Source organism: Carassius carassius, chromosome 37 (assembly GCF_963082965.1).
Source record: "Carassius carassius chromosome 37, fCarCar2.1, whole genome shotgun sequence".
Classification (NCBI taxonomy): domain Eukaryota; kingdom Metazoa; phylum Chordata; class Actinopteri; order Cypriniformes; family Cyprinidae; genus Carassius; species Carassius carassius.
The window spans coordinates 5,991,543-6,008,066 of NC_081791.1; the positions used below are offsets into that span (position 1 = coordinate 5,991,543).

General features: G+C 37.7%; 1 protein-coding gene across 4 annotated transcripts in view; it reads left to right on the forward strand.

Annotated features, from left to right (window-relative positions):
- The window catches only part of utrn (utrophin), a 194,525-nt gene that overhangs the window by 143,801 nt on the left and 34,200 nt on the right, over positions 1 to 16,524 (forward strand). For all 4 annotated transcript variants that reach the window (XM_059527222.1, XM_059527223.1, XM_059527225.1 and 1 more), the window contains 3 exons: positions 5,648 to 5,805; positions 6,438 to 6,604; positions 10,381 to 10,492. In XM_059527222.1, coding sequence (XP_059383205.1) covers positions 5,648 to 5,805; positions 6,438 to 6,604; positions 10,381 to 10,492 — 437 coding nt within the window. The remainder of the gene's footprint in view (positions 1 to 5,647; positions 5,806 to 6,437; positions 6,605 to 10,380; positions 10,493 to 16,524) is intronic.

Sequence of the window (16,524 nt, forward strand, 5' to 3'; positions counted from 1 at the left end):
AGCTGAAATGCAATGGTTAAATGAAAAACCTAAACAAAACGTAAAAATGTCGCCTTGACAACTGAAATAACATAAATTCAAGTTTGTGTTAAAATTACTAAAACTAAAATAAAATGAGAAGCTAAATACTTTATAAAAACAAATATTAGAAAAAAAACGATAACTTGAAAATTAGCTAATAATAAATAAAGCTAATAATAAAGAAATGCTATAATATTATCTAATTAAATACTGAAATAGCATTGTAACATTTTGTTAGTCATTCCACCACATACTGTAAAATGTGTCCAAAAACTTGTATCACATATCTGTGTATTAACATTAAATATAGCTGTTATGAGGTCCAAGGGTAAATGGAGGTTCATGCTGGTTGAGGTTTTTATGTATTTGCAGATCATTTGATTGTTAGATGACATACAAATCCCAGCCTTATCCCTTTAACTAACGTTTGTGAAGCGCCACAATCCCCATGATGCTCTACCTCTTTTTTCGGTCCTGTTTTGTTTCTAAAAGCACAGTCATCTGAAAGAACAGACATCACTCCCATGATGCACTTCCTCACGTAATTGGGCTTTTTGCCCTTTTAAGTTCTGACTCATCTCAGGAGTCTTCAGTCCTCTGAGTGATCAGGACTCAAAGTAAATAAATCCCTGCACTGGTTAGTTTACAGGCTGCAGCAGTGATTGTTCTGTGTGTCTGAAGAACCATAAAAAATGACAGACCAAAAATGATGTACGGCGCTTGTTGAGATGGAAAAGTTTTTTTTTTTTTTTTTTTTCTTTTTTTGGTCAGCAGTTTGAGGTTCACTCCGTTCGGTCAAAGCAGACCTGAGTGATGGACAATCACAAATGGGTTTGTTCACTGACCTTGAGTTAACACAGCGCATGGTGAAATAGAGTCTGTGTGACTTTAGTTGTGTGTGTGTTGGACTGAGAATAGAGTTTATTGAACTGCTTTGATGCTCTCAGGACAGAGGGCTGGAGTTCAGTGCTCTGTGTGTGTGTGTGTGTGTGTGTGTGTGTGTGTGTGTGTGCGTGCGTGCGTGCGTGCGCGTGTGTGTGTGTGTGTGTGTGTGCGTGCGTGCGTGCGTGCGTGCGCGTGTGTGTGTGTGTGCATGCGTGTGTGTGTGTAACAGCTCTGAAAGGTGGTCTGCTCTTAATCTGGTAATCAAGGTCATCTCCATCCCTCAGCCAAGGTCAGAAATAGAGTGATAGATGAAAAATTATGGCAAATGGCATTTATCATTAACTGAAGGACTTTTAGTTTGTTAAAATGTATAATCTGTTCATCTACATCACATCTTAAACCATTTGTAGATTATTGAAGGGAGTGCTTTCAAAATTAAATGGAAAAAAAATGCTAAATTATCTCTTTTAATTTATCCACATAAATGATGCATGCTGGGAAACATTTGAGCTGGGATTGAATGCTCATATGTGAGTGGATGGAGTGTGAAATGACGGTTATGATTGCATAGAACGACAGTATGTTTTATTCATATGTATTAACAAAGAACTTTTAAAAAAAACCTTTGACAGATGAGACAGCAAAATATGGTCTATTTGTTTTTTTATATATATGTAGTCTGGTATTTGTACAAAAATAAACTAGACTTTAGACTTTAGCTGTCTAGCTGTCTGTCTGTATCTAGCTGTTTGTCTGTCTGTATCTAGCTGTCTGTATCTTGCTGTCTGTCTGTCTGTCTGTATCTTGCTGTCTGTCTGTATCGTGCTGTCTGTCTGTATCTAGCTGTCTGTCTGTCTGTATCTAGCTGTTTGTCTGTCTGTATCTTGCTGTATGTCTGTATCGTGCTGTCTGTCTGTATCTAGCTGTCTGTCTGTCTGTCTGTCTGTCTGTATCTAGCTGTCTGTCTGTCTGTCTCTATTTTGCTTACTGTATTTAGCTGTCTGTCTGTCTGTATCTAGCTGTCTGTCTGTCTGTCTGTATCTAGCTGTCTGTCTGTCTGTCTGTCTGTATCTAGCTGTCTGTCTGTCTCTATCTTGCTGTCTGTATCTAGCTGTCTGTCTGTCTGTCTGTCTGTCTGTCTGTATCTAGCTGTCTGTCTGTCTTTATCTTGCTGTCTGTCTGTCTGTATCTAGCTGTCTGTCTGTCTGTCTGTATCTAGCTGTCTGTCTGTCTCTATCTTGCTGTCGGTATCTAGCTGTCTGTCTGTCTGTCTGTATCTTGCTGTCTGTCTGTATCTAGCTGTCTTTCTGTATCTAGCTGTCTGTCTGTCTGTATCTAGCTGTCTATCCTTATCTAGCTGCCTGTTTGTCTGTATCTTGCTGTCTGTCTGTATCTTGCTTTCTGTCTGTATCTAGCGGTCTGTCTGTATCTTGCTGTCTGTCTGTCTGTCTGTCTATCTGTATCGTGCTGTCTGTCTGTATCGTGCTGTCTGTCTGTCTGTATATCACTGTTTGTATCTTGCTGTCTGTCTGTCTCTATTTAGCTCTCTGTCTGTCTGTATCTTGCTTTCTGTCTGTATCTAGCGATCGGTCTGTATCTTGCCGTCTGTCTGTCTGTCTGTATCTTGCTGTCTATCTGTATCGTGCTGTCTGTCTGTCTGTATCTCGCTGTTTGTATCTTGCTGTCTGTCTGTCTCTATTTAGCTCTGTCTGTCTGTATCTAGGCTGTCTGTCTGTCTGTATCTAGCTGTCTGTCTGTCTGTATCTAGCTGTCTGTCTGTCTGTTTGTCTGTCTGTATCTAGCTGTCTGTCTTTCTGTATCTTGGTGTCTGTCTGTCTGTATCTAGCTGTCTGTCTGTCTGTATCTAGCTGTCTGTCTGTCTGTCTGTATCTAGCTGTCTGTCTGTCTGTATCTAGCTGTCTGTCTGTCTGTCTGTCTGTATCTAGCTGTCTGTCTGTCTGTCTGTCTGTCTGTATCTAGCTGTCTGTCTATATCTAGCTGTCTGTCTGTCTGTCTGTCTGTCTGTCTGTCTGTCTGTCTGTCTGTTTGTATCTAGCTGTCTGTCTGTCTGCCTGTCTGTCTGTCTGTTTGTCTGTCTTTCTGTCTGTCTGTATCTAGCTGTATGTCTTTCTGTATCTTGGTGTCTGTCTGTCTGTATCTAGCTGTCTGTCTGTCTGTATCTAGCTGTCTGTCTGTCTGTATCTTGCTGTCTCTCTGTATCTAGCTGTCTGTCTGTCTGTCTGTATCTAGCTGTCTGTCTGTCTGTATCTAGCTGTCTGTCTGTCTGTCTGTATCTAGCTGTCTGTCTGTCTGTATCTAGCTGTCTGTGTCTGTCTGTCTGTATCTAGCTGTCTGTCTGTCTCTATCTTGCTGTCTGTATCTAGCTGTCTGTCTGTCTGTATCTTGCTGTCTGTCTGTATCTAGCTGTCTGTCTGTATCTAGCTGTCTCAATCTAGCTGTCTGTCTGTCTGTATCTTGCTGTCTATATGTATCGTGCTCTCTGTCTGTATCGTGCTGTCTCTCTGTCTGTCTGTCTGTATCTCGCTGTTTGTATCTTGCTGTCTGTATCTAGCTCTCTGTCTGTCTGTATCTAGCTGTCTGTCTGTCTGTATCCAGCAGTCTGTCTCTCTGTATCTTGCTGTCTGTCTGTCTGTATCTAGCTGTCTGTCTGTCTGTATCTAGCTGTCTGTCTGTTTGTCTGTCTGTCTCCAGCAATTTGTCTGTCTGTATCAAGTGGTCTCTAGCAGTTTGTCTTTATATTGATCTAGCTGACTATCTATCTATCTGTCTGTATCTTGCTTTCTGTCTGTATCTAGCGATCTGTCTGTATCTTGCTGTCTGTCTGTCTGTCTGTATCTTGCTGTCTATCTGTATCGTGCTGTCTGTCTGTATCGTGCTGTCTGTCTGTCTGTATCTCGCTGTTTGTATCTTGCTGTCTGTCTGTCTCTATTTAGCTCTCTGTCTGTCTGTATCTAGGCTGTCTGTCTGTCTGTCTGTCTGTATCTAGCTGTCTGTCTGTCTGTCTGTCTGTCTGTATCTAGCTGTCTGTCTGTCTGTCTGTCTGTTTGTCTGTCTGTATCTAGCTTTCTGTCTTTCTGTATCTTGGTGTCTGTCTGTCTGTATCTAGCTGTCTGTCTGTCTGTATCTAGCTGTCTGTCTGTCTGTATCTATCTGTCTGTCTGTCTGTCTGTATCTAGCTGTCTGTCTGTCTGTCTGTCTGTATCTAGCTGTCTGTCTGTCTGTCTGTATCTAGCTGTCTGTCTGTCTGTCTGTCTGTATCTAGCTGTCTGTCTGTCTGTCTGTCTGTCTGTCTGTTTGTATCTAGCTGTCTGTCTGCCTGTCTGTCTGTCTGTCTGTCTGTTTGTCTGTCTTTCTGTCTGTCTGTATCTAGCTGTATGTCTTTCTGTATCTTGGTGTCTGTCTGTCTGTATCTAGCTGTCTGTCTGTCTGTCTGTATCTAGCTGTCTGTCTGTCTGTCTGTCTGTATCTTGCTGTCTCTCTGTATCTAGCTGTCTGTCTGTCTGTCTGTCTGTATCTAGCTGTCTGTCTGTCTGTCTGTCTGTATCTAGCTGTCTGTCTGTCTGTATCTAGCTGTCTGTGTCTGTCTGTCTGTATCTAGCTGTCTGTCTGTCTCTATCTTGCTGTCTGTATCTAGCTGTCTGTCTGTCTGTATCTTGCTGTCTGTCTGTATCTAGCTGTCTGTCTGTATCTAGCTGTCTCAATCTAGCTGTCTGTCTGTCTGTATCTTGCTCTCTATATGTATCGTGCTCTCTGTCTGTATCGTGCTGTCTCTGTCTGTCTGTCTGTATCTCGCTGTTTGTATCTTGCTGTCTGTATCTAGCTCTCTGTCTGTCTGTCTGTATCCAGCAGTCTGTCTGTCTGTATCTTGCTGTCTGTCTGTCTGTCTGTATCTAGCTGTCTGTCTGTCTGTATCTAGCTGTCTGTCTGTTTGTCTGTCTGTCTCCAGCAATTTGTCTGTCTGTATCAAGTGGTCTCTAGCAGTTTGTCTTTATATTGATCTAGCTGACTATCTATCTATCTGTCTGTATTTGTCTGACTGTCTGTCTGTATGTAGCAGTTTGTATGTTTTATTTGTCATTCTGTATATCTCTCCATCTAGCTGACTGTCTAGGTTACTGTTTGTATATCTGTCAGTCTAGCTGTCTGTCTGTCTATCTGTTTATCTTACTGTCTAGCTGCCTAACAAACTGTCTGTCTGTCTTATCTGTCTAACTATTTAGCGGTCTCTCTTATAGATGTACCTTGTTGTCTTTATGTATACCTGTCTATCTGTCTGTGTCTATCTATATGTATATTGCTGTCTGTCTGTCTAACTGTCTCTGTTCAGCTATCTGGCAGACTGTCTGTCTGTCTATCTTATGTCATCTTGTCAGCCATCCTTCCATCCAAGGTGGATAGATATCACAGCTGTCTGTATCAGTCTATTCATCTGTCTGTCTGTTTATCCATGAGTCTGAAATAGATAGGTGTTGCTGTCTGTCTCTCTGTCCATGCATCTTCCTGTCTGTCAGGGTTCTCATTTTCTCATCTCTGTGTCCGTTCACACAGAACTTGTTTTTTCACTCTACTGCTCTGCTTTTTTATTGTTTTCTAGAAGGAAAACATCTTTGGCTGTTGTGCTCTTTTGGAATGACTCTATTTTTTGAATGCTGTGTAAACTAAAAGTTTACCTTTTAAACGCAAACATTTATTGGTGATTTTTTTTGTTTGTGTTTCTCAGGTCTGTTTAATCAGGTGTCATCGGCGGGTGATACGTGTGATCAGAGGCAATTGGGTCTCCTGCTGCATGATGCCATTCAGATCCCTCGACAGCTGGGCGAGGTGGCGGCTTTCGGCGGGAGCAACATCGAGCCCAGCGTCCGCAGCTGCTTCCAGCATGTGCGTGAACACACACACACAAACACACAGACACACATCAGTGCGTTATGATGATCACAGCGTGTGTGTTTCACTCCGATATGTCTTTGTTTATGACTGATGTTCTAGTTCTATTCTGTTATAGAGCAGTGTGAATTATTGAAGCTGTCTGCTCTTGATATCCTCACATTGCCTCACACAACACTGTGTGTTGATGGTGTTGTCAGCATGAGTGTTCATATTTTCGTCATTTCGTGTAAATCCTACAGCAGTTAGACTGGAGGCTATAAATACGCACTTTAAAGAGAGAGACAGACATCCTGTTCAAGTGTTTGCTGTTTGACTTGTTTCTGAACATTTTTACAGGACACTCTGTCCATCCAACAATATCTCTACCAGTCTGCCTCTCCATTTGCCTTTATTTTTCTCCTTCTCTCCTTATGTCTGTCTGTCTTTCATCTATATATCATATATTAATATTTATGAGGCTGTTATATCTCTACAAATGCAGCCGATTGACAGTCATTTACGGTGGTCTGGTAGGAAGTGCTCCGTCCATCATCTTGATTTCAGACAGGCTGCATCTCATGCTGTTTATGGGCTTTCTGAAATCCCTCCCTGATTGGCTGTTTGTGCTTACTCTCTGTTCTCAGGTGACCAATAAGGTGGAGCTGGAGCCGAGGCAGTTTATTGATTGGATGAGGCTGGAGCCGCAGTCGATGGTTTGGCTTCCGGTTCTGCACAGAGTAGCGGCAGCAGAAGCGGCCAAACACCAGGCCAAGTGCAATATCTGTAAAGAGTTCCCCATCGTAGGGTTCAGGTACACATACACACACATACACTAAAGACCGGTTGACTGTACATTATGAAGAAAAGAAGAACCAGTGCAAACTCGTGGTCAATGCAACAGATCTGAGAAGTATTCTGGCACACTTTGAGAAGCGTTGCACTAGACAAAGCATGATACCAATCAGATCTGTGAGAGATTTAAGACAAACAAACACAGGTGCGCGCCGCAATGTCTGGGAGCAGAAAGGTTAGATTCACTCCTGAGGCCCAACACTAATCTAAATGTCAGCATCTGATAGCACTCTAAATAAGAGAGAGACTGATGAAAGAAATGGAGGACTGAAGCATACGATCAGTGCCATTCAGACTGTTCTCTGATCAGCTCTGACACTTTTAAAAGTTCAGCTCTAAACTAGTGCTGCCAGTGTTATCATTAATGTTTGAGAAGAGTTTAGAACGTTTACTGTCATTGAGCGGGAAATACATCAAATCATGATGTATCTCAGAGGAATGTCTTGCATTGTGTGTAGGTCACAAGATCAAATCTTTCTCACCTGATATATATAAAAAGATATTATAATAATAATTAAATTGTCTCTGTTTGTCTTTAGATTTATATTAGTAATGGTGCCAGAGTTGGTTATATTTTTAGAATTATATTTTCATTTGTAATTTTACTGAAAAGAAGAGCATTCAGGCGAGATAGTACATTATGCATTTCATATATATATGTGTGTGTGTGTGTGTGTGTGTGTGTATATATATATATATATATAAGCATGATTAGCAGAAATCCATTCTTAATTGCAAATTGTATTATTAATTAATATTTAATAGCTCAATTGTTTATATTAATTAGTTAAGATTAATTATTTAATTGTTTTAATTTGTAAATAAATCCATTTAAATATAATAAACGATAATAAGGTACAGTAATAATGAAATTATTAATACATTATATGTAATTAATACAGTATATGTTATAATTATACACAATTGAAATTGTATGGTTTATAGTGAAAAACAAGGTTCATTAATTTATAATAATTTACAATTACAAATAGAGCTAATGATCTATTGTATTTACTAATATTTTTGAATGTTAGTTAATAAAAATACAACTGTACATTGTTAGTTCATTTCAGCTCAGGTCCATTAAATATTAACAGACGCAAGTTTTGATTTTATTGTACTAATGTATTTTTAATACTAATGCATTTTATTTTTAATGTACTAATGTAATTTTTATTAGTTCATGTTTACTAAAGTAGTTAATCAAAACAAATTAATTTGTTACCATTATATGTAAAAGGAGTGTTGTGTATAATAAATTAGCAATTTTTTTGTGAAACACTCTTATTGTAATAATGATAAGTCACTGACTCGGACAACTGCAGTAAAATAAAGAATTACAGCAGTAAAACATCTTTATTGCATTATTATATATTAATATAATATTTAGTTTCTTTGTTTTAAAAGCGAGCTAGAATTTGTCAGCATTAATATCAGCCGTGTGCAGATATACAGTGCCATAACTGCAGGTGAAACATACTGAAAGTGTGTGTTAGAGAGATGTCTGGTGTTTTAGTTCATCATCACAGCCTCCATGGTGTTTTTTTAAACAGCCACTGTGTGCTGCTGTCACAATAGGTGCTGACCTTTTCAAATGCCATGCATACATACATAATGCTCGTGTATTACTGATAATCCTGCCATATTTAGCATCTCTGGCTAAGACACACTGACAGCCTCCTCCGTCTCTGGAGGACTGACACCATCTCGTTGTGTGAGGTGTTTCTCTGAGGCAGTCAGACGCTTGACGGAGGAGATACTGAAAGAGGTTTGTCAGTGATGGATAGTAGAGAAGACTGAATGGAACGAGAGAGAGAAACGGAGAAAAATAAAGTCCGAGTCAGTCAAGCTGGGTTTATTGAGACATGTGAAAAAACGTGGGGCTTAATTCCGTTAGACTGATGAATTCACTTACAAATCCATGCTATTGTAATTAGTTGTTTGGCAGATTAACAGTTGTTAATTGTTAAAGCAATAATCCACAAGAGACTGTGCATTACAGTGATTTTGCTCCACTTAAGCACTATTCCCTCTGCACCAACAAATGACTTTTTACAAGTGCTGTGGTCAGAGACATGGTTTAGCAGGAACAGCGTGTGTGAGTGACCAAAGTTAAATTTGGCTTAAGCCCTCACTCTTACCTTTATCACCTCTCTTGACTGCGGTGTCTATTAAAACTTTAATTAGATCATTCAAAGTGGACTGTTACTTGAACGTTAAATGACTAAACAACTTGGTCCACACTTTATGGACTTAGGGACCGATCACACAGAACACGTCTTTGTGTCTAAAAGCATGAGACATGGTGTTCAGGAATGGTTTTATATATATAAAAAAGGGCCCCTTATTGTTCCAAGGTAAAGACCTTTTTGCTACTAACCTGTTTCAGTAAAAGTATTTTTAAGCCTATTTATGCACAATTTATTTGAAAAAAATAATTTTAATGCCATGCTGTCACATGTTACACATAAACCATGTTTCTGAGCAAATTGGCATGTTTGGTGTTGATGAGAGATTGGATATGTCAAATTAATACATGAGGTTACATCTTAAAAAAGAACAGCGTTGAACATGTTTCAGCCCTAAAATAAAGTAAAACCAAAAGGCAGCAACAACACCATAAGAGACATAAATGTCTAATTGCATAAATAATTACATTGCTATTTATAATTTTACTATTTATTTTCATGTAGCATCAATATTTTGGAAAATGTTTAGGTCAGAACAATTTTACCGCTGGTTTAGTACAGATCATTTTTGTACTAATGTTTCTATTTATTTATTTTTTTGGCTTTTGCAAATATGGGAAGATTCTAGAAGTTTCTATAACATTCTGTGATATTCTGTAATATTTTTTGGAACCTTCCAGAACATTGTGGGACTAATCATAAACGACAGAAATTATTCAGTGGACACTTCTGAGTGATAACAGATTAGCTTGTAACAGATTAGATAAGTTGACAAGAAATATATATATATACATATGTTAATGTTAATGTTTTAATATATGCCTTAGGACACCCATTACTGGCAATAAAATCACTTTAACATGCAAAGTCTCAAGACTTATTGTTTTATTTTTCAATATCTTCTAACTTCATCAAATTGGATTTTAGATCAGATATTCGTTTTATCTGCAGCTCTCAGAAACTAATATAAAAGCTCTTGATGGCATGATATTTAGTCATTCTCAGCAGGGGCCTCGTGTTATATTGTGCTTTCAGATGGGCCACACAAGAGAGAAAAGGAGCTTTTTACTGTCATATCATTTATGCAGCAGCGCAGTGGAAATATTGAACACTGGAGGAATTATATTCTATTGAATTTGCATTTCCTGGAGAGACCAGAAGAAACCAGAAACAAACAACACACAGTGTGCAGTCTTAGTCCACACTCGATTTACATTTATATGAAGAAATCTGGGAAATAAAACCACTTCTAAACTGTGTGGTAATGATGTTATTCAATCGAGTGTGACGTGACTGGAGTGAATGAGTCTTCTTAAGAGGACTGACAGTTTCAATTTCAAACAATAACAGTAACAAGTGGATAATTGTTTGACAAAACTACAGAATGGCTGCTTTTGCGTTAATGGGTAAAATCAATCCAAAGAATTCTGTCAGTTTTTTCCTCTGTAAAACCGAAAAGAATCAGTTGTGAAAAAAAGTTCATGCTGCTTTTCCATACAGTAAAATCCTATCATGCTAATTGGCAGTTTTCTTTCTCTCTTTGCAGATATCGCAGTTTGAAGCACTTCAACTATGACGTTTGCCAGAGTTGTTTCTTCTCTGGTCGCACAGCAAAGGGTCATAAACTCAACTACCCCATGGTGGAGTACTGCACACCGGTGAGTTAGCAGAACCTGAACGTCTGCCTACAATCTCTCTCTACCCATCAAATCAAGTCATGTGTAATGAAGCTCGCAAATTGGAGCTCATAAAAAGAGACAATTTGCATGAATGGGTATTATAGTGGTCATAGAGCTCTGGCTCTGTTTCAAAACCTGAGATGCCTTTGTGTCTACTACCTACAAAGGCAGCTACCTTTCAAGACAGCAACCTATCTGAAATAAAACGGTGTAACTAAAGGACCTTACGTACCACGGGAACCTATACATAGTACTAGAACTAATTGTTGAAATACCCATTGTTGGGCGTTTTTGCACCGCTGTAACTGGGTGCGATTTTAGTACCAGACTGCTTTTTTCGAGAAAACCAAATTAGCTCCTAGCCCAGAGCAGGGTATAACCAGCACAACTGGTACTACCTGTGATGTAATTGATTGGCCAGATGCTTTCGAGAACGCCCTCACCCTCCCATGATTTAAAAAGTCATCCTCCTGTTCTTAACACTGTTGAACGTCATGCACAAATTACGTCATTGTCAACCGGCTTACGTCACATCCTAGTTCACACTGTCGGTGCGAATGCAACCCTTTAAATGGTACTGGGAAACAGGGCTTGAAATCTAAAAGAAAATTCAATCGGTTCACTCCGAGCAGAATCGATATTTTAACGTTTCTGTTCCTGCGTTCCTCTGAATTATTACCGTTCCGAAACCGGTTCGGGTGGAAAAAATACTGGTTAATAACGTTATTTTTGTAAAACAATATTATGTGTCTATAATTAGCGTAATAATAATGTAAGGCGCGTCGTTTCTATATGCAGGCTTTACAGTTCTTACTGTGCGCTAGCTCGTTGGCTTTGTTGGAAGGAGGACCCCGACAGGGAGCTCGGCAGATCGTAACACTTGATTTACTAAACATGAAGAGGTGAACATTAGGAATTAGCCACATCTGATTGCACATTGTGCGTCATCTCTCTCTCTCTCTCTCTCTCTCTCTCTCTCTCTCTCTCTTTCTCTCTACACCTCTCATAACTGCGCGCAGACTATTCTCTGCCGTGATTCTAATCGCGGGTGTCTGTTCTCGTGATATTACCTTTCTATCTTATTTAAAGTTATAGAACATTAATTTTAACCTTAAATTTCACTCCCTACAATAATAGTTATGTAATAATAATAAAGTACAGCGTTTTATTTACTCAAAAAGAAAAAATAGAGCTCTAACGTTAGTCAATAATCCGCTGTGGTTAGTCATCTTTTCTAGATTTTGGCCAAATGTAGGCTACTAAAAAAAAAAATCTATCAACACTTTAAAGACATCAAAGGTTTCTTTTTTTTTTTTTTTAAGATATTTAACAATATTTGCTGCATTGTAAAAAAACGGGAAAAAAAACACACAAGGATGAAAGATTGCATTTTGAAAGTAAAAAAAACTCGCGGCATTGCATTTTATTAGCCCTATTGCTTTACGAAATAATGAAGGCTAAAATGCCTGTTGTGTAAAGCAAAATGTTTACAAACATTATAAAAACAGCTATTAGTTTCTCTCGAAAACAAAAAAAGTTAATCCAAAAACAAATTAATTTAAGATGAAGCTGATACCTGCATCTCTCATCCGGCACGAATCCAAATGTTTCCATGTTTCAGACGTATCTGGATGCTGGATTATTTATTATATAGTGTTTGTACTTTTGTCTACATAAAACATCATCCTTCAAATCAGCTTTATCAGCACAGTGAGGCGCGGTCACTCTAAACGCAACATGTTGTACAACGGAGCAGTCTAACTTTTTATTTGTTTCTTTAACTCTGTTTTATTTCGTTAATGCACAGGCTTTAATAAAGCAAAATGATGTTGTGTCAGCGAGATGGTCATACCAAAGCTGATTGGTTTAAGCAAGACACAGCTGAGAGGACATTTCACTCGCTTTTTTCACATTTGAATGCCGTACTTCTGGAATTCATGATTCATTGACAGCAAATTTCAAATATTAAATGGAACGATGAAATAACGTTATTAACCGGTTAATGGCCATTTCAAATTTTCGATTCTGTTCGGAACTATAAAAATTGATTTTGTTTCTGTTTCTGGTTCTGTTCCTGTCAAAATTTTGTTTGTTTCCGGTTTTCATCTTCGTTCCTTGAACCGGTTCAGAGCCCTGCTGGGAAATAGTTGACGTAAAAGTACTTTAGTACTGTACATTTAGTTCTGGAACTAATGCAGTGCAAAAGGCACTATTACTTCTCACTGTAGGGCCCTATGATATGTTTGATTCTTTTTTAAAGGTAAAGGTACCATTACCATTTAAGGTATTCCTTAAAATATATTGTTTTAATAGTAATTTTTATTAGTAGTAGTATTTATTTCTGTCACAGTTTCTTCAAGTTAATCCAAACCTTTATTTTGATGGATTCCTTTGAAAACCTTTAAGTTTCTTTTTTTTTAAATGATATGATGATGTTGTTGTTTTTTTCTCAAAAGAAATGGCAAGATGTTTATAAAGTGACTTTCAGAGCAGTTCTAAAGGTTATGTTAATGTATTTGTCATCATTTAGTGCTGAAAACACTGTGTATAGTAAACCGAACTGTGCATCTGTGCCAATTATTCACACAGAAACATGCAGAATTCATATATACAGTAAATAGTAATTTTGTGGCTTAATATTCACAGACACTAGTCCATATTGCATTTTGATATCATTTTCATTCAAAAATTGACAAATTGCATGATATTCCATGTTATACAGTAAATTAAGTTTTTAAGAGTTTCGTAATTCCTTCTGTGTTTTCAGCATTGTGGAAATCATAGGGCCGTTTTACTACTTCAGAAAGTTTAAAGCAAACATTCAGAAGTAACATTCCCATAATAATTTCAACGGAGCGTTCCCTTAAAGTTTTTGCTAACATTTGTATAAAACAAAACTCAAATTCAGAAATAACGTTTCCGTAACTTAATGGGAACCCTATCAAACATGATTTGTAGGCTCGGTAGGTGGCAACTTCTCACGTGAAACACACTGAGGATTGGACTCAGTTGATTTCAGCTATAGGGTTTGATATTAGCTTGTGGCTAATTAGCTGAGCTAACAATATTGCAATAAGCAATATTGCAATAAGGTTAGTTTCTCCTCCAGCGCTGCAGGCCAGATGGAGAGTAGTTAAAACTCAGAGGGCCTTGATCTATTAGCGTCACCGGCAGGATTTCCTCCCACCTCTACAACACAAGCTCTGTGAAACCTGAAATTTAAGGTGTTCAATTCAACAGTTCAGTTTCAGAGCGTGAAATTGAAAAGCTGTCACTGTCATTCATCAGCGTGACAAAAGGTAAACTAATTTATTTTGCTCTCTTTGACTGCAAATTCAGTGAAGTTAGACTTAATAATGATACAAATTATAACTATTTTAACTGACACTTAAGCAAAGAAATGTTGCCTTTCATTATTCATAAAGATGGCAGAGTGCCAGTAGATGGTTCAGCTTCAGATAAAATATTTTTTTTTTTGTGTGGTGTAGTAAAGTGGTTCAACAAAAGTTTGTAGATTCAAACCTAGGGATGTAAAGATGCACCCTGAGCCAATTGAAAGTCTATATAAATGTGACAATCCAAATCAGTTTGTAAATGTAAAATTAATTGCGCATGTAAAATGAATTTTTAGCACCCATTGCCACTCAAATATATATTTTATCTTAATTGGTCAACCTTGTCCTGATTTTCTGTTTAGTCAAGTTTTACTCGACAAAATGTCTGAGCATTTTAGTTCAGTTTTAATCAATGAATCAATGAAGCATCATAAAAGTGGTCTATAAGTCTTCTGAAAACCTTATTTAGCTATGTGTGGAAAAAAAGAGGGACAATCACTCAGTACTTTTGACTCAATCATGTTTCTATCTTTATTTAGAATTATTTTATAGTTTATTCATAAATTGAAGACAATGCATCTTTTTCGTTTTATATTTGATTATTCAAATTCTGTATTTTTTCTTACTACCTCAATTTTGAATTGAATCATCATCCTAAGAATCAGTTTTAATCAAATCATGAGGTGTCAAAAGATTCCCACCCCTGTAAAACAAACTATGTCCTTCCTAAAGCTTGAAATGGGATATGCACATATTCAAACATTACAGAAATGGCTGAGCCACTATTGTGACTTTGAACAAAGCATTTAACCCCAGGGTACTCCATGTGGATCGGTTCTGTAATAAGTTTAAGATGCCGTTCTATGAAGTAATACATAAAATACTACTGGGCCCAGAATATCGATCACAGAACAGCGGTTCTATAAAGAAGTTGTTAATATCGAGTGACATTTTCAACACAATACAGCCAGCTCTCTTTGTTTCAACAATGTTGTAAGCTATAGAATTGTAATTCTAGTTGAGAAAAGTGCTACAGTGAAACATTCGAGTACACAGACAACAACGCTCGGCCTATTAAATTATCAGACCAGAACTTACAGTTTTATAATAATATTGTGTTGACAGTGCTGAGCTAGAAACTGTTTTTTGTTTGGATGTAAACTCTTGTTTCTCCATCTCTTTTCAGTCATTGGTTCGCTCTTTTTTTTTTTTTTTAATTTGGCGTTCAGCAGGGCAGCTTTACTCCTGAATTCATCACTCCTGTCAGTCCTCTAGCACACAGACCACCAGCAGTTGTAAAATGTCCGCGCACCATCTTGACAGGAAGACAGTGCCTTTCATTTCCTTTCAAACTGATGTATCTTAGATACCACACTATAGAAACACACGCACATATAAGAATAAAACAAATTTAACTCCGATTCAACAGCAAATACTGTCATCAGCATTCGGAGAACAGAAGATCAATATTGAACAGAATGTGATTTTGTGGCCCTCGGTTGGGCTGTTACGCCATTATTGCTTTTTCATTGTGGTGATATTGCTTTTTGTTGTTGTGATATGGTTTTTATTAGTTGTGGGATACAGAGTTTCTTTAGCCCAGTGTCAGAGTAAATGAGTAATGTGCTGTGTTCAACTCGTGCTTTCAGCTGGAACTTCAGCACTTTTTAAAAGGAAAGCTTCACCCAAACATGGAAAAACACAATTTATTAACATTGACTTGCTTTGTTATATTGGTCTTTATTATATTGTTATATTGGATTTTTTTTTTCTTATTCAATGGTGAAAACCCAATTAATACAAGCAGTTTTGAGAACAAGATTCTGATTGCTCATGTTTACTCAGTGAGGCCAGTTGAAAGTATGTAGTTTTGGGGTATCAAGCTAAAACAAAACACCATAACTGCACCATACAAGACTTGTATATTTGTTGCAATATATCATTATTTATGAAAACCATTCTATTAAAAAAAAATAATATTGATATACTACACATACTGTATAAATAAATAAATAACTCTAATGCCAGTAACCCTCCAACACACCAGGTGGCAATATTGCAACTTAATGCTGGTTGCTGCTAATCATATAATGTTTATAATCTGCATGGGAATCTCAGTCTGCAGTAACTGCTGATCAAAAGCTGTTTCTTTTGTATGCTTTTGTACAGTTATGGCAACAAACTATATTTCTCCACACTCATATTTTTAATTGGATTTACTGGCAAAAAAAAAAAAAAACCTTCAAGCGCAAGGTTGGAGGTTTGATTCCCTGGGAACACATGATAGGTAAAAATTGATAGCCTGAATGCACTGTAAGTCGCTGGTAGGCTGGTATTTCTCATACAAAAGGCTAAAATTAAGCATTGATTAAGTAATTGGTTGTTGCAATTAAAATGATTTTCTATCGTTCTTCCTCCATGCTGATCTGAAGTTTCTAAGTTCTGTCTGACTTTGGTTTGATTTGAGAGCTTAGCAGACCGAACTGGAGAGACAAAATCCCTCTGTAATGCATGGGCTGTCACATCCTTGTTTCTCGATTGGATTTCCCAGTCTCCAGAAGAAATATGATTTGGTTGGTGAATATGTGCAGATTAGGAAGAGGAATCCTGAACTGAAACCCCTTGCTCAGCTCAGTAGATAAATGGAGAATGAGATGAGTGTGAATGGACAGATCA